The sequence below is a fragment of the Quercus suber genome, unplaced genomic scaffold (assembly GCF_002906115.3).
Source record: "Quercus suber isolate HL8 unplaced genomic scaffold, Cork oak 2.0 scaffold_180, whole genome shotgun sequence".
Lineage (NCBI taxonomy): Eukaryota > Viridiplantae > Streptophyta > Magnoliopsida > Fagales > Fagaceae > Quercus > Quercus suber.
In genome coordinates, this window is record NW_027069639.1 from 114,535 (window position 1) to 136,569 (window position 22,035).

Below are 22,035 nucleotides of genomic sequence, written 5' to 3' on the forward strand. Positions count from 1 at the left end.
GGCCCAGAAGAACTTTGATTCATTGATACAGGAAGGAGGAAGTTGATACCAATAGTTATTCACACTAGCCTATTATCAGTGAATGTGGGTGCTTTATGCTTCCTCTATACTTATGGAATAGATTCCATGTATCTACTGATAAGTATGCATGCTGATACTCAATTAAGAACTTATATATCTTAGCCATGTATTTAAAATTACACTATAGTTTTCAGTTATGCAATTTCAATTGCTGTTTGATTTGCATATATTAAATACATTCTAATTTTAGCTTTTTTATTTTATATACTTCTTCTTTTTCTCTCTTTTTGCAGCTTGGAAAATATATGTTTAGATTTTAGATGGCTCTAGATCCTTCTTCTGGTGCTGTTTCACCTCGGCGACGTTCGGGTCTCTTGCGGGATCAGGTCCAACTGGTTAAAAGAAAGGACTCTGACCGCTATGAAATCATCCCAATCCAAGATCAACTATCATTTGAGAAAGGTTTCTTCATTGTAATTCGTGCATGCCAGTTGCTGGCTCAAAAGAATGATGGGATAATATTAGTAGGAGTTGCAGGTCCTTCTGGAGCTGGGAAGACTGTGTTCACTGAGAAGGTGCTCAACTTTATGCCCAGCATTGCTGTCATAACAATGGACAACTACAATGACTCTAGTCGAATTATTGATGGGAACTTTGATGGTAAAGTTGAATTTCTTCTGTTTTTTCTCCCCATGATTTTTGTACGTTGAAGTGACCAGCAATTATTGATAGGAAAAGTTGACGGATGCCCTAAGGGCATTAGTTTAGGAAATATTTTTAGAAACTTTTTATGGGAAAAGAAAAAAAACAACTGATTTTTTTGACAGCTTTCTAAATTTCCCATGAAATAGTATCAAAACTTTACTAAAATGGTCCATTAACAAATGCCCTAAGGGCACCCATTGACAAGACCCTTTATTGATATCTATGGATTTCTTATTGACAATTCTCTTGAAAGTACTTATAGGCATTAATTACTGTTGCCTCTCAAGCAATTGCATTTTTATTCTACCATATTCCCATAGAGTGGGTGAAAATAAATGACATGCTTACTTTTTTTACATCTGGTTGAGGAACCCTCTAATTATTGGTGAAGTTGACTGTTAGGACTTCATAGATTCAAAGAATATGGGTGTACAACAAATAAATTAAAAATTTTAAGGATATCCCCAAGCTTACAGACTATTCAGATTGTTATTTGCCAATACAAAATTTGCATGATTGATTTAGAATCCATTTTCATCACTCTTGCTCCTACCATCTTTTTGTCCATCCCACTATACTGAGTGGCTGAGATATCACTAATATAAATAGGTTGTATACTCCTGGATTTGAAGGAGCATATCTCTAGTTTGAGTTTTACCCACAGTTCATGATGGTAAAACGCTAAAACTGACTGGTTAACTTCCTTTACCTGGATCTGTGGTTATGACTTACCTTCATGCGTGCCAATTGTACGGTAAATTGATTTTATTCTATTCTTTCATTATTTCAGCAACACATTAAGATTAAATTCCAGTTGAAGTTATCTTAAATACTTTCAGTGAAATATGTTGCAGACTATGGGAAGGATAATTTTGATCATATGCCTATCACCTGTTGTTTAACTTTGTGGAAATGTCAGTCACTTTCCTTTATTTTAGTTCTCCTAAATGTGTGTGTGTCTGTTTGTGTGTATTTTTTTTCTCCTCTTGGTCTTTCTCCAGAGCTTCTTAACTGCTTATCATTAAATTTGATGATTCAAGATGAGAAAAGAATGCATGATAGGGGCTCTAATGGTTATCATGTTTTGTTACAGACCCACGCTTGACGGATTATGACACCTTGCTCGAGAACATACATGATTTAAAAGCAGGGAAACCTACTCAGGTCCCTATATATGATTTCAAGACTAGTTCTCGCATTGGTTACAGGTTTTGTATTTCTCCAGTCTCTTTATCATAAAAACTCTTGTCTAGGAATTGTGCATCTTCAGAACTGCCTGCATGGAGAGGGAAATATGATTTAGGAAAAAAAAAAAAAAAGGAAATAAAAACTTAAATTAACTTCACTGTTTCCTAGTTGATTATGATGCATGACCAGAAAAGCTTTCCATTTAAGAAAATCTTTTGTGTTGATGTGTTATTTAGAGTTCTACTTATTTCACCATTCATGCATGAGCTCATATAATTTTCTTTGCTCATCATCATCATCTCTCTCTCTCTCTCTCTAGCTCATGTGCCTTTATAATTTAAACTGAGTCCAACATCTACATCTTAGTTCTCATTGCTTAGTCATGCTGATACTTCTTATAGGACAGTTGAAGTCCCCAGCTCCCGCATTACAATTATTGAAGGCATCTATGCCTTAAGTGAAAAATTGAGGCCTTTGCTAGATCTTCGCGTCTCTGTCACAGGTGGAGTTCATTTTGACCTTGTCAAACGGGTTTTACGGGACATTCAGCGTGCTGGCCAAGAGCCTGAAGAAATAATTCATCAAATCTCTGAAACGGTTTTTTCACTGACCGCATGCTATTAATTTTACTCAAGGACTTTGACTGAGTTGCCTCAGTAACTAGATATTGAGCATTTGAAGCATCTATATTAATTCTTATAAATGTGTTCTTATACAGGTATATCCAATGTACAAGGCTTTTATTGAGCCAGATCTCCAAACAGCTCATATAAGAATCATCAATAAGTTTAATCCTTTCACTGGATTTCAGAACCCCACTTATATACTAAAGGTGAATCTTTAGTTTACTCATTCAACCTGCAGTTTTTATAGTTTATTTGTTAGAAGTGCCTCATGAATTTGTTTACTTCATCTAACTATTGCACTGAGGGCTTTCTATTATTGTAGTCAACAAGGGATGTGACAGTGGATCAAATAAAGGCTGCTATTTCTGGAGAATATAAGGAAACTACAGAGGAAACATATGACATATATCTTCTACCACCAGGTGAAGATACTGAAGCGTGTCAGTCATATCTGAGGATGAGGAACAGGGATGGCAAGTACAATCTCATGTTTGAGGTAGGGCAATTGTAAAAGATATACATATAAGGGTTTGATTTAAGTTTTAGCTAAATCATACCTTTTGAATGCATTGTATTAGATTCTACACCTTAATTAGTTTTATTTATTTTTTTTGTTTTTTACATTTCTACTGATTCATACCTCCTGTCCATTAGTCAACTTCCTACTTTTACGTTTTTACTGTTTTGTCCCTTCTGACCATTAGTCACCTGTTGTACATTTGGCCCTCACCTTTTGTATCAGTACATTAACAATGGGTCTCTATCAGACTTCTAGGGCTACTTTATATTTTCTTCCACCCCTGATCAGGAAAAAAGAATCTTCTGGACAGGCTTGAATTTAGGTACACGTATGAAATTTGTGACACTTCAGACCTTATATGGCCTTTAACTGTATTATCTTGGATGCTACGCCTTACTTAACTATTTGTTTACCTACTATTTGGTTTTATTTTTCTTCCATCCTAGCTGTTAGTTATGTGGTAGTCAACTGACGGACTGTTACAAAAGGCTGCAATGCCCTTCACCTCTTGTATAAAAGACTGCACCTGGCTTCAGTGGCTATGCATCACTTCACCTTCTCCTCATTGAGAAAGTAGATTCACTCATTATAGAGCCATGAAAGTTGTAGCATATACCATATATCATACCTAATGGCCTTCTGATTTTCCCTGCTTACTACAAAGCCAGTCTACTTAAAAATTAAGCAGTTTTTTTTCTGTAATTATACCTTGGTATTCATATTTCTCCATTTCCACTGAAAATATTTGTATACTGGTGTTTAAGAAATGTTCTTATATTTTGGATTGTTTGATATTTTGCAATAGCAAACAATCATCACCTTTTGATAAGAAATTCTATAAAGCTTTTGGACCTATTTGTGGAAGGAAGTACGCCAAAAAAACTGAAGCAGGAAATCAAGATGAAAAAGTTTAACATTGCATTTTGGGAGCTAGATCCTGGGCACTTTTGTATTACGTGTCGAAATTTCATTCATGACACCATATGATTGTATTGAACTTTAAGAATCTATAAAGTATTGAACATGAGCAAAACTAATTTCATAAAGTGATTGTGTTCTTGAGTGGCCGACTGGGCTTTCTGATATGTTCTAACTTCAGAATTTGAGTTTTTCTGAGAGACCTGTGAAGATTGTAAAATGTAGGAAAGTTAAGTGTTCTCACCATTTCTGCTTGTTGTTTCCAGGAATGGGTTACAGATAGTCCATTTATAATATCACCTAGAATCACATTTGAAGTCAGTGTGCGCCTTCTTGGAGGGCTCATGGCCTTGGGGTATACAATTGCAGCCATTCTGAAACGGAGCAGCCATGTCTTCTGCAATGATAGGGTGTACGTGAAAATGGATTGGTTGGAACAACTTAATCGCAAATATGTTCAGGTATTCTGCCAATTACTACATTTGTTTGTTTGAATTGATTTTGAGTCCATTATAGTAATTCCACTCCTTATTAGTGTTGTGTTAGGTTCTTTTCTTGGTACCTGTTAATCATGCAATGATTAGTCTGGTTGAAATGTTTATGATAGTAAAATTATTGCATGACTTTACTATGACAACGGCTGACTTGCACTTAACCTATATGAGTTCCAAGTCAAGTCCTTGTGTTTGACAGCTATGTTGTACAACTGTCCATAGTAGCTCTCTCTCTCTCTCTCTCTCTCTCATGCTGCCTCATATTCACACACATGCAAATTACAAGAACTGGGAGATATTCAAAATTGTAAAAATTATCTTGAAATTAAGTTTATGCGTCATACTTAAAACTTTTGGAGAGAGTGATTGAACATAGGATAAGACATGAAACAACAATATCAAAGATGCAGTTTGGTTTTATGCTAGGGAAATCTACCATGGAAGCTATTTTCTAACTTAAATGTCTAATGAAAAATTATAAATAAGCTCATAAAGATCTTCATATGGTTTTGATTGACTTGGAAGTGTATGATAGGGTACTTAGAGAGGTTATGTGGCGGGTTTTAGAACAGAAAGAAGTTCCTCTTAAGTATGTTAAGTTGATTAAGGATATGTACTACAAAATTGTAAATAGTGTGAGAACAAGGCATCACAACTGAGGTTCCTATTATAGGTTTGCATTAATGATTAGCATTAACATCTCTATGCATTAGTGATGGATGAGATCACAAAATCGATTCAAGATGAAGTCTCTTGGTATATGTTTTTTTGCATATGAAATAGTTTTGGTGGAAGAAATTAGACGTGGAGCTAATGAAATTTAGAAATTTGGAGAAATACTTTAGAATCTAAAAAGCTATCAGCTAAGTAGGACTAAAATTGAGTATATGGAATGTAAGTTTAGTTAAAGTAAAAAAAAAAAATGATGCCATTGTAAGCCTTGATGGTCAAGAGATACTAAAGAGCAAGGGTTTTCGATGTCTTGGATCAATAATTCATAAGGATGGAGAGATTGAAGAGGATGTAAATCATAAAAAAAGCAATATGGATGAATGGAGAAGCCCATCAAGAGTCTTACCGCTATAGTATCAAAGTTTATGTACTAAATTGGCTAAAATAAAAGAATAGGGAGTATAAGTGCAACTACCCCAAAGTTCAGGGGGTGTAAGTGCATTCACCCAAAATTTTATTGGACTGTTATAAGACCAGCTATGTTTTGTGGTACTGAATGTTGGGATGTTAAGAAGTAACATGTTTATAAAATAAATGTAGCTGAAATGAGAATGTTAAGATGGATTATTGGAAATAGAAGGAAATAAAGGACTTGATTAAGAAAATTTGCTTGAGATAGAAGTGATCCTTGTAGATGGAAAAATGAGTGAAAGTCACTTAAAATGGTTTGGTCATTTGGAGAGGAGATAGATTAGTGCATTAGTGTGGAAGAGTGAATTGATTCAAGCCAAGGGAACAAAAAAGATTAATATATATATATATATACACCTAAAATAAGATTAGTAGAAGTAGTAAAAAAATATATCACTGAAAGAGGTAACAAAGATTATGATTTTGGATAGAATAGAATGTGGAAAAGAATGCATGTGACCAACCCAAATTAGTCTATTGAGAATCCATAACTGACTCAAAAATTTTGGGACAAAGACTTGGTTGTTGTTATTGTTCGGAACTACTTTGAGGGGAAATATTGAATATCCTTGGCATAACAGTTGGACAGTTGAAGCCCATTGAATTAGTAATATGCAGGATTGGATATATTTGTGCTCAGCTGTAGAATTTTATGCATGAATTGTTGCTAATAGCTTATTAGGTGAATTTAAGCTTAGCAATAATTTTCTGCCTTTTCTTTGTATAAAGGTGCAGGGAAAAGATCGTTCATATGTTAAATATGTTGCAGAGCAACTGGGTTTGGATGGTTCATACGTTCCTCGCACTTACATAGAACAAATTCAGCTGGAGAAGCTTGTTAATGATGTCATGGTACGACTCTCTTAGCTGTGTGTGCATATATACTTGACTTGTGCATGGTGTTGAACTGGTCAGTTTATAGGCATTGCCAGATGATTTGAAGTCAAAGCTCAGTATAGAAGATGATTTGGTTTCAAGCCCTAAAGAAGCCCTTTCTCGAGCCTCTGCAGATAGAAGAATGAAGTATCTCAACCGGTATTCTCTAGTTCTAGCAAAAATTTTATAGATCTGCAATATGAAATGGGAGATGTTAAAACATTTAATCAAAAAATTACTGAAGTAGGGAAAGAAATCACACAAAGAAGACATCTGTGTCGGTATTGATCATCCGTGTGATTAGTGATTTGTTACAGAACAGCCAGTGGTTCTAGTGGTTGCAACCAACTGGTTAATTACAAGTGATCATGCTTTTAGAAGCTCACATTCCCCCAAATTGCTCTATTTATATATTTCTCATTTTATTGTTGGGAAAGTTTTCATAACTAATTCATTCATGAAGAACAGGGACTGGTGAGGTCTCCTCTCACCATAGTTGTTAATATTTTATGATACATGTATCACATTTTTTATCATTTTGATACATATCTCATAAGTGTCCATAAGTATTAGTGTACTGCACAATACAATGTACGTATCTTATGGTCCAATACATAATATCGATACGTAGTGTATCACCCAATACACTCAACATGCTTGATATCACCTTTATGTTTTTGTCTGCTTCTTTTTTATATAAAAATTAATTAATTGTTTCTGTTGGAAAAATAAATTCAGATTAAATTATCACGATTAAGGTATTATAATGTTCATTGTTAATTGTATAAAGTACTTTTAAAATTACTAAACATTTAATTTTACAATTTATAATGATTGAGAAGTATACAATAAGTAATTTCATACACGAGCGTGTCATATATGTTATTATATGTAATGAAAGATAAATAGGAAAATAATGAAAAATATAATTAATAAAATAAAAAGGGTAAAAAATTATAAATTGTGAAATGCTATTATTCTAATTAGTATTATGATGTTATCATTGTTTAAATTAGACACCGTCTAACATTAGTTCTGAGAGTGTTTGTATATTGTACAAAGAATCATAAAAACTGAAGAAAAAAAAAATTCGAGATTTGCTTTTTATGAATTATCAAATTTGACAAGAGAAAAAAAATGGTAAATGAAGCAAAATCTGAAGCTACAAAAAAGAATTTAAGATATACTAAAAATAATAAGAGTTAAAGGCAGCATGAATGCTTTAATTTCTTTATATATATGTATTATATATATAAATTATAATATTTTATTAATTTTCAAGGTGCCTATATATCTTACTATACATGATACAAAAAATAATTAAATAAAGTCAATTCTTGGTATAGTTCACGAGTTTGCAACTATGCCTCATGATAATATGTTACGTGTTGAGCAGAAGTTTATCACATTCGTTCACAAGTCAACGGGACAAGAACCTGCCCAAGCTGACAAAACTTGCTATCAACAATAGAAGGTTTGATGGGAGAACTCCAGAATCACCTGCAACCCTTGCAAACCAAGTGAGTGTTTTTCTGCCTTTAGAGTTGTCAAATGCTATTATTTCAGTCTCTTCTTTAACCACTTTGCAAGAACCTCCCAGTCTGTGTAGTTGTAGAGAATGGAATTGAGAAAGTTCTAGAAAAATGTGGATTCTTATCATTCTATTGTATGGTTACCAAGAAACTAAAAGAGAAAGAAGCACAGACAAGTTTAGATCAATTTTTCATTGCCAACGAGCTCTCTAGTTCAAGCCACACTCCCTTCCCCCATAATCAAGGCTGGATATATATATATATATATATGAGTATGAGTTGGGTTCAAATTATACTTAGTATAACTTTAAGTAATATTACACCACATAATAACCTTTATCGGACATATTTTGAAATCCCACCATTGAATTACATGTTCTCTATGTCCTCAATACACATGTCAAAGTTCAAGATCATCAAAAAACAATAAGTATGTCATCTATCAAATACTTGAATTTGAATTTTTTGTATTTTTGAAACTATGTATAAAAGATGAATTTAGAGATCGAATAGTAAATAACATCTAATTGGTACGAAATTTGGCACGCATGTTAAGCACATAGAAAACATGTAATCCAACGGTGATTTATTAAAATTTTAATTCACCAATTCTGGAGGATAAATATAGTTCCTCTTGATGTAATGGCTCGGGCGCTATATCAAATTGTGGCTATTCTGATCAATGGTTCTTCCATCCCATATGATCCTGGAAACACCTCATACATTTATTACATAGAATCTTTAACTTATCAAAAAAAAAAAAAATTATTCAATAAAAGTTATTAGGTGGTGTAACATTATTTAAAGTTAAACAAGGTATAACTTGAACCCATCCACCCACATGATTGGTAAAAATATATTTTTCTTTTTTGCAGATGGTTTTATTTCTTTTATTTTTTCTTCCCTGGTTCTTTCTTTTGCTGCCTTCATGACATCTATATGTGGCATTAGTTTTCACCCATCAATTTGTTTTTCGATTCCTTTAGGGAGTTATTACTCAACTCTCGGAACAAATTTCTACATTGAATGAGAGGATGGATGAGTTTACATCTCGTATTGAAGAGCTGAATTCGAAGATCTCCATCAGGAAAGTTTCAGCTAGTCAACAAAACTTGGCTATGCAGGCTGAAGCTTGCAATGGCTCTGTACCCACTTCTCTTTTTGCGACTGGCTTGGGGAATGGTTCATTGACTGGCACATTATTGCCCAATTCTTCATCTTCTTCCCAATTGGCTAGGGAGTCCCCACAAATGGAAGAGGTATAGTGAATATCATCTGTCTCCGTACTTGGTGGAAAAAAAAAAAGGAAAGAATATGTGACTATAGTTTCATATAGTATTTATGAAGTTCTTGTTTAATGAAATTTTAGCTGCCCAATGTTAAAATGCAGTAGATAAATTACAATCAGAAACTTCCTGAAAAAAATAAAGAAAAATAAAGTATTCTGTTTGAAAAGGAAAATCACGGAATACTGAATATATCATAATAATTTTAAAGCAAGGTAGTGAATAACTCGGTAAGGATGAGACTTTAAAGCATTCCTTTTCTTATGGATAATGGATATAATATGTGACATTGGATTCAATTTTGCTAATAGTAGACAAACCAATTGTTTGGGTCAAATTATTATTGATATGTTCTGTTCTATGTGTACTTTTCTCAGAACATGACTTTTCTTCTGTTAAGTAATTAGAACATGAATCAAACAGTAGAATGACATGTAAAAGATTCCTTTTAACATGGAAGGATGGAAGTAAACACATATGACTTTGAATTTGTTATACTAATAGAAAGCATTTTGGAATGAAATCTTTATTGGTTCATTCTATTCATTTACAAACAACAAAGTCATAAAAATGTAATAGCACCTGTCGAATAACCTAAGCGGTCCCAGGTTTTTAAGTACCACATTTGAGGTTTTTTCGTGCTCCACTTCCCAAAGGAAATTGATAGAGAACATTAGCAAACATTCAACAAGGACTTTTGTTGTCGGCCATTATTTATCCAAGAATTTAAGCATATAGGGAACTTCTTTTCTTTGGTTGTCTCTTCATCCTTAGACAATCAGGAGTAATGGGCATTAAGTCTATATTTGTCTGTCTGTCTATGCATCTATCTAACTACCTGTGTCTCTAGAGTCAGATCCAGCCATTGCATCAAATCCTACATGCCCCAAGTCACAGAAAAATGCTTTCCTTGGATGATTTTCTGTCATTGTTCATGTCTAAAATATGACTTCAGTTTAAATTTCCCTTGAACACTTGTGATTATTGGAACTGTTTCCTGAACAGATACTTCTTATTGCCCGATCACAACGTCAAATCATGCACCAAATAGACAGTCTGAGCAATCTTCTGAATGAGTCCTGGGGAGAGAGGTCACGAAATGGAAGATCAGATCAGACAAACAGAATGGTTGATGTTGATTCCATTGGCGCCCCTCTTATTCTAGCTTTGGCAATTGGTGGTTTAGGTGTCTTCTTGTTCAAGGGTTTGACATCACAGAAATAATTTTCTTGCCGAGTGCTTAATTTTCTGTATACAATGAACATTGACATTAGAACCCATTATGGTAGAGAGATATTTGAACATCAATAGTTCTAAGTTTGAAAAGTTATAGCCAAGTCACATTTTTTTAGGTTCTATAATAGGTTGGTCCTATAGTATTATTATAAATGTTGAAAATCTTGCCCCAAAAGAAAGGGGTGAATACCTGTAAGTTTCTAAATAAGTTCTTTCTTTTTCTTTCTTGCTGAATAAATGTACTACTGATGGCTGTATAAATATCACTGGTGACTTGGTGAGTGTTGTAAATATTGTATCTTCTCTAGTTTTCTAATACGGTTGTGAACTCTCTTCCCTATCCTCGGCATTGCTTGGGCATAATAAAGCCAATACGATCTTCTTTGATACTTTTTTGTTGTTGTTGTTGTATAGTACGGAATGAGTAGATTAGTATCTTACTTTACTTTTATAATCTCTCTCTCTCTCTCACATTTGCTTTGTTGGAGTTGATTTAAAGGTAATGGTGAGAGCTATTAGTTAATATTGTCAAGGCGGCTCAATAAGATTTAAGGTCTGAGACAATAAAGAAACCTTAGCACATTAACTATCCAAACGCAACGGTGATAACTATGTAAAAAATATATATAGCCTTTTACTTTTTGTTTTATATTATACAAATAAACTACCTAAAATAATAATAATAAAATTACAAAAGCGAAAATATGTCACCCATCCAATTATTTCTGTTTGACTAAACTTTGCTTTTATCTAAATAAGTGACACTATAGAATACTTCTAATAAAACTATTAAGAGTATTTTCTTTACAGAAACTACAATTTTGCCTACCCAAAAGGATAAAAATAAAAAATAAAAGAAACTTAATAAAAAAAAAAAATTAAGAAGATGGTAATTGGAAGAGATGAAAAATTGAACTTAAAATACAATGGCTGAAGAAGATGAAAGGTTAAACAAAGTAAAAATTGCAAAAATAAATAATAAGAATCAGCTTTGTAAAATTTCTTCTTTTTTTTTTTTTTTTTGGGAGAAGAAGTTGCGTAAAAGTTATTGCAAAGCTTCCATTATTATATAATAGCACAGATATATATGTATAGATATTGTTTGTGGCTTTAGATTATTCATTGATTTTATTGTTTAGGTATAAATATCTAAATTATGAATATGTAAATGTAAAGTTATACATAAAGTTAAAACCGTTAAAGTTGAATGTGTAAAGTCAATATATATATATATATATATTGTCAACAAAATTTAGGAATAAAAAATAAATAAGAAAAATAATAATTATGTAACCAATGACATGGTGGATGAAGTGGCACAATATGAGCATAGCAACAATAAATGCTACGCTTCAAATTTCAGATATATATAGAATAGACTAACCTTATCACACACGCAAAGCACAAGTGATGAGGCTCTTGTTTTTGGATTTAGTGTCATAATTTTTTATTCACAACCAAATTTTCTATTACATCTTTATATAGTCCGGCATCACAGAAGGTAATAAAGTTACCAATTCACAATATATGTAGTTGACAAAGTACAATACACAATATGATTCAATTGAGAAAGTAGTATATAAATTTGTTCAAAAGCTTACCAATTTTGACATGAAAATGTCTTGCCATTAAGAAGAATTCAGTATATAAAACAGTGAGTGAAGAAAGAAAGTAGTGTCGGTTGGAAATAAGATGAAAGAATGAAAAAGAAACTGAATGAATATTATAAGTTTAAAGTTTTTGGGATCTAATGTTATTAGCATTTTTCTTATGCATTCTATAATGTTGGAAAGGAGAAGAAATGAATAAATGAAAGGATAAGTTTTAGGAATTTTTTATTTTTTGTGTTTTCCATAGAACGTGGGAATGGGGTAGTTTTAGACAATGTCAAATCATGCATCAATTAGAAAATCTGAGCAATCCTCTGCATGAGTCCTAGGGAGAGAGGTGGCAACATGGAAGAACAGATTAGACAAACAGATTGGTTGATGTTGATTTCATTGGCGTCCCTCTTAATCTAACTTTGGCAATTGGTGCTTTAGGTGTCTTCTTGTTCAAGGGTTTGACATCACAAAAGTAATTTTCTTGCCAAGCTGCTTAATTTTCTGTATACAATGAACATTTACATTATACGTTTATAACCCTTGATGGAGAGATTTGATTGTCAATAGCTCCACAGTTCGAAAGTTATAGCCAAGTAACCTATTTATGTGTGCGTGTGCTAAACTACTAAGCTAAGATGCTTGGCAGAAGCGATTTGCCACTTCCGCCTCTCTAGGCTTCATAATAACCTCCTATACAGAATGAAAAATGGGTCTTTCATTCCAATTTGGGCAAAGATAAATTCCACAAATCTAATAACAGTAATCTTCACGCTTCCAAACCCGAGGTTAACACAAATTAACCACCTGGCTTATAATACCATTTTCCATGTACTCTTTTCAATTAAAAAGAAAGAAATAAACACAAAACCACAACAATTAGATCAATAAACACTCCTAAAAAGAAAATAAAATATAAGAACAACATCTTCACACTAAAAATTATCTGAAAAATCAAACAAAACCCACATCTCCATAATTTTAAGTATAAAAAATTTTCCCATCAGACTTTTCAATCATCCAATCAAAACCCACATCTCCTATAATAATTTTCAATCAAACAACAAAAAAAGATTTTCACATTGTTTAAAATACAACCGTGTTCAAAAATCCAATATGTGTTTCGATATATATACTAATTCTAAAAGGAACCAGCACAAAAGGAAAACAACCCACTACCCTAAACCAAAAACAAATGACACAAACACACAAACATATATGTATGTAGTAGAGTTACATATATAAAGACATATACCTCTGCGGACGAGCTTGAGGGTGCGCTTGCAGAGCTTCTTTCCAGCAAGGGGTTTGGCAATGGGGGCGAGGGCTAGAAGCTTCTTCCTCTCCTTCTCCTTCTGCTGCGTCTTCTCTGCTTCGCTATCGCTTCCCATTTTTTTTTTTTTTCTCTGAGGCTATGCTTGGTGTGTAATGTATTAGCGGAGACACTGAAACTAGGGTTTTTGTTTCACCAACAACTGGGGTTTATCATTTATGTTATGAACTAGGGTATTCCTATTGCTTCCCACGTGTGTTGGATCCACGCACGTGCTAAGCTTAGTTTTGAGCTTTAGTGAAATTCTTTATATATTTTTACAATTTCAATTATATTTTAATAATGCTTGGATATGCAAGATAAGAAAATCAAATGGTTTTTTTNTCTCCTCTCACCTCCTCCACCATATGAAATAGTGAAATACAAAAGGAATTTTCAATTCCAAAGAATTGCCCGTTTGTTTGAGGAGGGGGCTTCGAGTCCTGCATTGACAAATATCAGATAGGATCCTGCTGTGATCCTTCAGAGCCAAGCATCGTCCATTGATTCTATTCTCGATTCATGATATACAAATTATCAAAACAAAATGGCTAAACAGATATCGACGACCCTAAGATTTTTGGCTTGAATGCATGCTTGTTTCCGGCATATTTAGAGTTATATTACTAGCACTTATAAAATGTTTTGTTTCCAAGCAAGGGACCAAGAGTTGCAGATTATTATGAAATTGAAGCGGAGCCCTGTTTGTGCAGACATTCAAAACTGCTAGTACAATCAAGTTGATGAGAATACATGTAGAATAATCATGGTACATTGAAACTAATTTGATTAAAAAAAATTGAATCGTCACAAATAAAAAGAAAAGGAAATCAGTCTCAATAAGTATTTATTATATAATAAAAACAAATTCGTGCAACTTGAGATTTTCAGGTTAGAAATAAGAAACTGCTTCATGGGCTGTGCAGAATAGAGAAGATAACAAAAAGGACTGAAAAAATGAACATAATAAAGCTTTCTAGAATCATATTCAAAAGTACGTGTCCAAGACAATAAGCTAGCACCAATGTGTTTATCTTAGTGATTCAAAAGTTGGATCTAAGCTCTATGAACCTACATTGCTTGCTCTTAACACACAATAGACACCCCAAATGCTTGGACATAAGGAAAACGGCTCTACCTCTACCCACTTCAAAAGATTACATGAAACAGCAAGATATTCTACCAGCTTAAATAAAGTACAAATGCTTTGTTCTACTTCAGAAAATAGTTGATGCAAGTTCAGACACTTCTGCAGCAACCTGCTTATAGTCTTCATTTAGTTTTTCCTGTTCCTCTGCACCTAATTCTCCTTTTGTAGGCTTGGTTAGCACGAGAACACAGCATGTTGGCCTTTTAGTGGCCCTGCATTTGCGAGGTCCTGAAAACCATTAAATAAGAACAGTTAATGACTTAATGTAATTACAATCAACAAAATCACTACACATTCATATGGTAAGATATACTCAATAACCGAACTAATCAAAATAATTAAATATAAGACTTAGTGCTTTATCTGAAGGAACAAGAATGAGAGACAATATCCAATTCAAAGAAAACCAGAAAAACCAAATCCAAGCAAGGGTACACAGCATTTGACCAAGAATTCCTAATGATAAACTTCTTTTAACCGGATTTGGTTCAGGAAACTTCTTTGAGCATACCTAAGGCCTAGTCTATAAGCTAAATTAAAACAAACAAGGTAGTAACATTCGATCCAAATGGCAAGATTCACCACTGTAAACAGAAGAGGACCATTCAGTCACAACAACTTCTAGTAAAAATTTGAGTTTTCAATGATATTTTTGAATGAAAATAGAAATAAATGATAATCCTACTGTAAAAGAAAATAAAACTTTCCCAAAAGCCAGAGAAGGAACAAGTAGAACAAATTATTTAGGCGAGTTTGCCTTTCTCAAGATAGGAAGAAAACCACAAGGATGCAATGCCATGAAAAATATAGAGAAGAAGAAATTAAAGGAAATGCTGCAAACTTACTTCTTTTGAGGTAACGTATATATAGGGAATGTCAGCCTCTTCACATAAGATTGGAACATGAGTAATCACATCAATAGGTGATATGTTCCCAGCTATTACACATAATCTGCACTCAACATTGGGGAAAAAACAATCAGTTACAACTTCCATCTGACAAAAAAATTAATTCCAGGAAACAATTTTGCATATCAAGCTAACTTTTGACTATGCAAAATAAATCAGTCAAGATGGCTTTATTTGGCAAGAATCTGAAAAGTAGAGAAATAACTCTCCCAATCCCACCCAAAAAAGAACCTCGTTTATCCTACCCTCTACACCCATTTTATGCACTTTGCAAGATTTCTCTATCATCAGCACAAATTCCAACTATCTCACTTACATTCAATTCATGTATTAATCTCCGATATCTCAAGAGATCTCACCAAGCTTCCACTTTCAATCTTGTTTTATGATCACATAAAAACAAAGTTATAAAATTTATTTACATGCTATATAAAAGACTGATACAGTTCTCACACATTTGAATAGGACTGTTATCAACAGAAGTACTGCAAAAAAAGCATATGCAATTATGCATGATACTAAACAAGAAGAATCATTTATATCAAGGAGATAACTAATAAGTAAAGGGGAGCATGAGGTTTCTAACTCTTTAATTGACTTCACACATTGATCTTTTGCCACATCCTTTTGTTATTTATATCCTTAGAATAATTTAATGTCTTGGTAAAAGACATTTAGCTATGTTAAAGTACCCCAGTACCCCTTTTCAATCGAAAAATGAGACTATGAGACACAAGGAGATGAAGTGCAAACAATTTCTGTTCTTTCACTTTCTTTTTGAGAAAATTAGGCACCCTTCATTGACTTGAATTTTGAAAAGCCGACAGGAAGAAGAGGAATTTCACAGAAAACTGACCCTTTATGACCACGCCTTATACTTTTAACCACCTCCTTTACTCCTCTCTTCAAGCATTTGTGCTCAGCAGCTGGAAGAAAAAATGTGAAATCAAAATAAATACAATAAACAACATACTAAAGAAAAACAATCAAAGTGGAGTTAAAAACACACACATTGACTGGAAAGTTACATACACCTTGTGCATTTCAATCTTGTAGGAGAAAGAAGTGATATTTTTGAGCTAAAGCTCATTGGCTTAAAGTCCATAACTTTTTTTATTTTTGGGTTAGTAAAATTCCACAATTTCATCACCAAATTCCTACCCTATAAATATACTATATATCTCATACAGTTGCAGAAAATCAAGCAATAACATCTGAACATATGATAAAGGATTGTCAAGTGCCGTCATAGGATTGCTGCAACATCTACCAGATGGGCTATAACACAATGTTACATTTAAATTGGCTTTTCAGTTCACAATTTGGGCAAAGATAAATTCCACAAATCTAATAACAGTAATCTTCACGCTTCCAAACCCGAGGTTAACACAAATTAACCACCTGGCTTATAATACCATTTTCCATGTACTCTTTTCAATTAAAAAGAAAGAAATAAACACAAAACCACAACAATTAGATCAATAAACACTCCTAAAAAGAAAATAAAATATAAGAACAACATCTTCACACTAAAAATTATCTGAAAAATCAAACAAAACCCACATCTCCATAATTTTAAGTATAAAAAATTTTCCCATCAGACTTTTCAATCATCCAATCAAAACCCACATCTCCTATAATAATTTTCAATCAAACAACAAAAAAAGATTTTCACATTGTTTAAAATACAACCGTGTTCAAAAATCCAATAAGATAAGAAAATCAAATGGTTTTTTTTTTTTTTTTTTAGGTAAAAGGTAGAAAAACAAAATTAAATGTTGAAGCATAACAACAACAACAACAACAACAACAACAATGATAAGGAAAATTCTTAGGTACTTTTGAAGTATAAAAAACTAGTGCTCTCTCCTTTCACATTCATGATAAACCTTACCACGAATGTGAGAAATATGAGCACCATTCTATGTGCTTCGAATAACTTCTAACATTATTTTTTAATGTTAAAGTTGTGAAATGACATCGTTTTAAGGGAGTTGATGGAATCAATTATGAATAGAACAACTAAAGTGACCGCATTATCAAATTAATGGATGAAAATGAAAAAAAAAAAAAATTATTAGGTGAAAATGACAATTGATCAAAATTATATTAAAGTGCGTTTTGCCAAATTTTTATGTCATGTACGATGGTTAATTTTTATTGCTTATTAAGTGCCCGTTTGTTTTAGCTTTCAGACGGCCAAAAGTGCTTTTTGAAACCAAAATAATAAATCAGGCGTTTGGTAATGTTTCAAAACGTGCTTTTTCAAAAAAGCTACATTTTGAAATGCAAAGAATTCATCCAAAACGTGTGGATAGGTTTCTCGAGCTTTTGCAAACACAAAAGCACTTTTAATCAATATTACCGTTGGAAATGTAAGGAATGACCCAAACTACCCTCATCTCACTAACCACAAAATACACTGAAAACTGAAAAGACAAGCACAGAAAATAATTGCTATAATATGCCGAAACCTCTATTGCCAATCTCACTCTCATCAACCCGATCTGAATCTTCCAACATGGCTAAGGTTGAGTAACAAGGAGGAGTTCTGATGCATCACTCATTTAGAGATGAGTGAGCCTTACCTTTTTTCTATGGAGTTTTCTAGTGATCCTTACCGGAAAATGATGGCAAAGTTGGTACCGTGGAAGGAGATGAGAGAGTGATAAAGAGAGTGAGGATTCTTGTGAGATGTGTGGTTGAGGGGAGTGGGGTAGGTGGGGTCACACATGTGGCTCCTTAAAATATCTGACCCCCCCCCCCTCTTTTTTTTTCTTTACTCTTGAATTGAGCTAGGGCATTACAAAATGTGTAGGGTTGGCTCTTGTGGCTGAGGAAAAACGAAAGGAAAAAAAAAGGGAAATGGGTTGGGTTGGGTTGGGTGTGGGGGTGGGGGTGCCAATAAATATATTAAAAGAATATAATATATTAGAGTAATGCCACTTTACAATATTGTGAAAATTTATTGTGAAAATATTGTGGACATAACACTTTTTGAAAAGAGAAATGTTAAAGCCAAATACTTTTTTACAAAATCTTTTATTAAGAGAGTCATTTATTATTAACATGAAGTAATTATTATTATTATTATTATTAAGAAGAAGAAGTTGATACTAAGTATGAAATAAACTCCTTTATATATATATATACACACATATTTTGTCATTTTTTGGTAATTTACCACTCAAATCATCACTTTTATAAGTGTTAGCCAAATACTCAACTTAAAAAAAAAAAAAACACTTTTTAACAGTTTTTACAAAACACTCAGCTTTTTCAAAAAGCTGATTTCATACCACACTTTTTGAAAACCCCACTTTTTCAAAAAACCTAGTTTCAAAAAGCTGAACCAAACTTATCCTAAGCACTAGTAAATAGTAGCTATTTTATTATGTCTCTATTGTGTTTTGCTAACTTGTAAGCAAGGGTGAGGACGAGTTGGGTTGGGTGGGTTGGAGGGCAATATTTTTAACCAATGGTGGGTCGGGAAAATTCCAATACGCCATCAATTGACTTTAATTTTTTTTTTCTTGAAGAGAGAATAAATGAAATTATTTCAATTAGGATAATTGTTTTCTCCCTCAAATAAAAAAAGAAAGAAAAAATTGTAATTTTTATTAAAAATAATTACAAATATTGCATTCTTTTTTATTAAAATATTTTATAATCTAAAATTAGACACATACATTGAGAAGAATAATAACAAAATATTAGAGAGCAGCTAGAGTTGATTACAGAAGAGAAATGAAAAAAAGAAAAAAGAAAAAGAAAGATAAAGAGAAAAAGATGGGAGAATAAAGTGGGAGCATATGTGAGGTAGAATTTTGCAACATGACAAATTATATAAAAATAATGCACACACACACACACAAGAGTGGATTGGCTTGTGGCGGGTTAGTGATATTTCAACCTGTTATTCAACATAACCCGCTAAATTATCTATTTAACCCACCCAAGCCAACTCGCCTCACTTAATAGATTTGCATGGTTTGGATTGAGTCAATGCAGATTGGACAGGTTGGTAGGCCTTTTGATTCAATTCAAAGACTTAAGGCTGCTTAGGATGAAAACTCATGCTAAAGAGGACATGTTCTAGGAAACTAGCACTGAATCAGTCATGGAGGTTGGTCAATGGTTGTTGGTTTGAGAAGGATGTGTGAAGTAGGAGGCCACCATCTCCAGCAGAGGGCGGCAGTGTCATTGGTGCTAGGCCTTGGAACTGTTCATTCTCTCGTGGTTTGTAAATTAGATTGCAAATAGAGATTTTTTATACTAGGTTATAAAGATTTGAATTGGAATGGGTCGAGTTTCTTTCTTATGTGTAAATTAAATTTTGTAATTTTTTATTAAAAAGAAATGTCACATCATTTAAAAAATGCCAAGTCATTATTTCATTTATCACATAAGCAACACTACTAATGGAAGTTAATAGAAAGACTTAGATTGCTCAATTTTAAAACTTGAGGGACCAATTGTGCTTACTTGAAACTTGAGGGACCAAATGCGCACATAGGGTAAACTTCAAAGATTAATAATGTAGTTTCGTCTTTTAAATAACAATGGCAAGTGGTAATGGATCTTAATCTCCACATTTTATTTAATTAGTGGGTAATATGACAGTTTCTCATTAGAACAAAAGGAGATTTCAGGTAAAAAAGTATTAGATGTAAGCCAAATTCATATGGAGCTTTTTATATGTAAATATTAATTATTAATGTGGGTTCCAATTAGTTGAACTGATAAAGTTTTTTATGGTTGAATAAGATCTAGGGTTCAATCCCTACCTACACCAAAAATTAATTGGTGTCTTGGTTTTATAATAAATAGCAATCATCAGGAGCGAACGACATAGGTTAAAACTCATTCTCTAAAAAAAATATAAATATTAATTAAATAAAATTTATTTTTCTAAGAATTTATCATCCCTATTTTCTGTTATACTAATAGTTTTATTACCGTGGTGAATAACAAATCTATATCCCATAGGTGTTTTAGGATACGCAATAATGTTCCTTTGAAATAGATTTACTACCTAATTTACCTCTTGTACTGTCATTAAGATTGAGGCCACGAATATTAATGTCTTTTATTAAAACTAATACACCTAGTTCATTTCAGCCTTGCACGTGTAGGCATCGTTAGAGCATTCACATCAGGTGTTTTATAAAAATACCATTTTGACACATCAAAAACACTACTTTATTATTTTAACACACCATTTTACAATTCACCATTTATCACATCTTCTATTCTTCAATTCTATACATTAAAATAATGTATACAAATATTAAAATAACATTAAAAAATCCAACAATATATAAAAATACAAAAAAAAAAAAAACCAACCACCCCACCACAACCCATAGCCCACCCCCGCTGCCACACGCCATCAATGCCCCACATCCCATCCCACCACCGTCTCACACCAGAACCCCACAGTAGAACACCAAAACCACCACCACAAAAAAAAAAAACAACAACAAAAAACACAACCCAACCGCATCCCACACACCCACCCATCGTCGACCCACCCACCCATTAACACCCCACATCCCACCCCACTGCCGTCTCGCACTAGAACCACCACCACAAAAAAACAAGAACAAAAAAAAAAAAACACAATCTAAGTAGCCTCATCCCCCACACCTACCCACTGCTGCCGCCAACTTACCCACCGCCGAACCACCCACCCACTGTCGACCCATCCACAGGCTAGCCCTCCCACCACCGAATTTGCACATCAGAACCCACCACCACCGATTCGCCCATCAACATCACAATTCACCGATAGGCTAACCCACCCCCCATTGAATCCACCCATCACAACCACCACCACCAATCTGCTCATCACCATTTGAACCCACCCATTGTCGAACCCACCCATCAAATCATTGCCAATAAAAAAAACCCATAGCAACAGAGATCAGCATCAGGTTAAGGAAGTGGTGCGGCGAGGCTAAGAGGAAGAGAGAAAAGCAACAACGGAGAGAAGAAAAAATAGTGAAAGAAGAAGAGATGGGTTGATAAGAATGTTTGAGGAAGAATGAGAGCTGTTCACTCATGTGAAATATTTTGGCATTTATAACACCTAATGAGAACAGTTTTTTGGTGTTTGGTGTGTCAAATGCCAAATATTTGGCATTTGACACACCTGATGAGAATGCTCTTAGAATGTTAAGGGCAGCATCAAAGGAATGCATTTTAGTCACATATGATGGGGAGTGATAGAATAATGATTAAATTTATCATTAATCAATGACTTAGGTTTTCAATAATTTCATAGTCACCAACAAAAGTCTTGTAGTTTAACTAACATGTTGTAATTTTTCAAATAGAGATATTCAAGATTAAAATCTTTATTCTCTAAACTATTGAATTCCCAAAATAATAATATTACCCTCCCTACAACCTAAGCTCATGTTCATCATATCTTTCTATCAAATTATACAATTGTAAGTTAAGTTTCTTTCTCTCCCAGCTACATTACCATACCATAATCTAGAATTAATTCAGACA

General features: G+C 33.3%; 2 protein-coding genes and 1 non-coding gene across 3 annotated transcripts; 2 read left to right on the forward strand and 1 right to left on the reverse strand.

Annotated features, from left to right (window-relative positions):
• Positions 1 to 275: 275 nt before the first annotated feature.
• LOC111997946 (inorganic pyrophosphatase TTM1) lies at positions 276 to 10,934 on the forward strand. Its single transcript, XM_065778334.1, has 11 exons — positions 276 to 681; positions 1,820 to 1,934; positions 2,316 to 2,511; positions 2,633 to 2,746; positions 2,863 to 3,036; positions 4,245 to 4,439; positions 6,345 to 6,467; positions 6,538 to 6,650; positions 7,888 to 8,011; positions 9,010 to 9,282; positions 10,315 to 10,934. The coding sequence occupies exons 1-11, from the start codon at positions 342 to 344 to the stop codon at positions 10,531 to 10,533; spliced, it is 1,986 nt and encodes a 661-aa protein (XP_065634406.1). The 5' UTR covers positions 276 to 341; the 3' UTR covers positions 10,534 to 10,934.
• LOC111997950 (small nucleolar RNA snoR80) lies at positions 8,628 to 8,750 on the forward strand. Its single transcript, XR_002881412.1, has one exon. It is a non-coding gene; the product is annotated as a small nucleolar RNA snoR80 (small nucleolar RNA).
• A 3,474-nt stretch (positions 10,935 to 14,408) lies between the features above and the next one.
• LOC111997945 (H/ACA ribonucleoprotein complex subunit 2-like protein) lies at positions 14,409 to 16,941 on the reverse strand. The gene is given in 5 exon segments (XM_065778349.1): positions 14,409 to 14,818; positions 14,821 to 14,836; positions 15,454 to 15,559; positions 16,373 to 16,488; positions 16,918 to 16,941. Coding segments are annotated over 5 exon segments (405 nt in total). The 3' UTR covers positions 14,409 to 14,675.
• Positions 16,942 to 22,035: the final 5,094 nt, after the last annotated feature.

Coding starts and splice junctions, on each gene's coding strand:
- LOC111997946 (XM_065778334.1), top strand. CDS start 342: ATGGCTCTAGATCCTTCTTCTGGTGCTGTTTCACCTCGGCGACGTTCG. Junction 6,651..7,887: donor AGAATGAAGTATCTCAACCG/GTATTCTCTAGT, acceptor CGTGTTGAGCAG/AAGTTTATCACATTCGTTCA. Junction 9,283..10,314: donor AGTCCCCACAAATGGAAGAG/GTATAGTGAATA, acceptor TTTCCTGAACAG/ATACTTCTTATTGCCCGATC.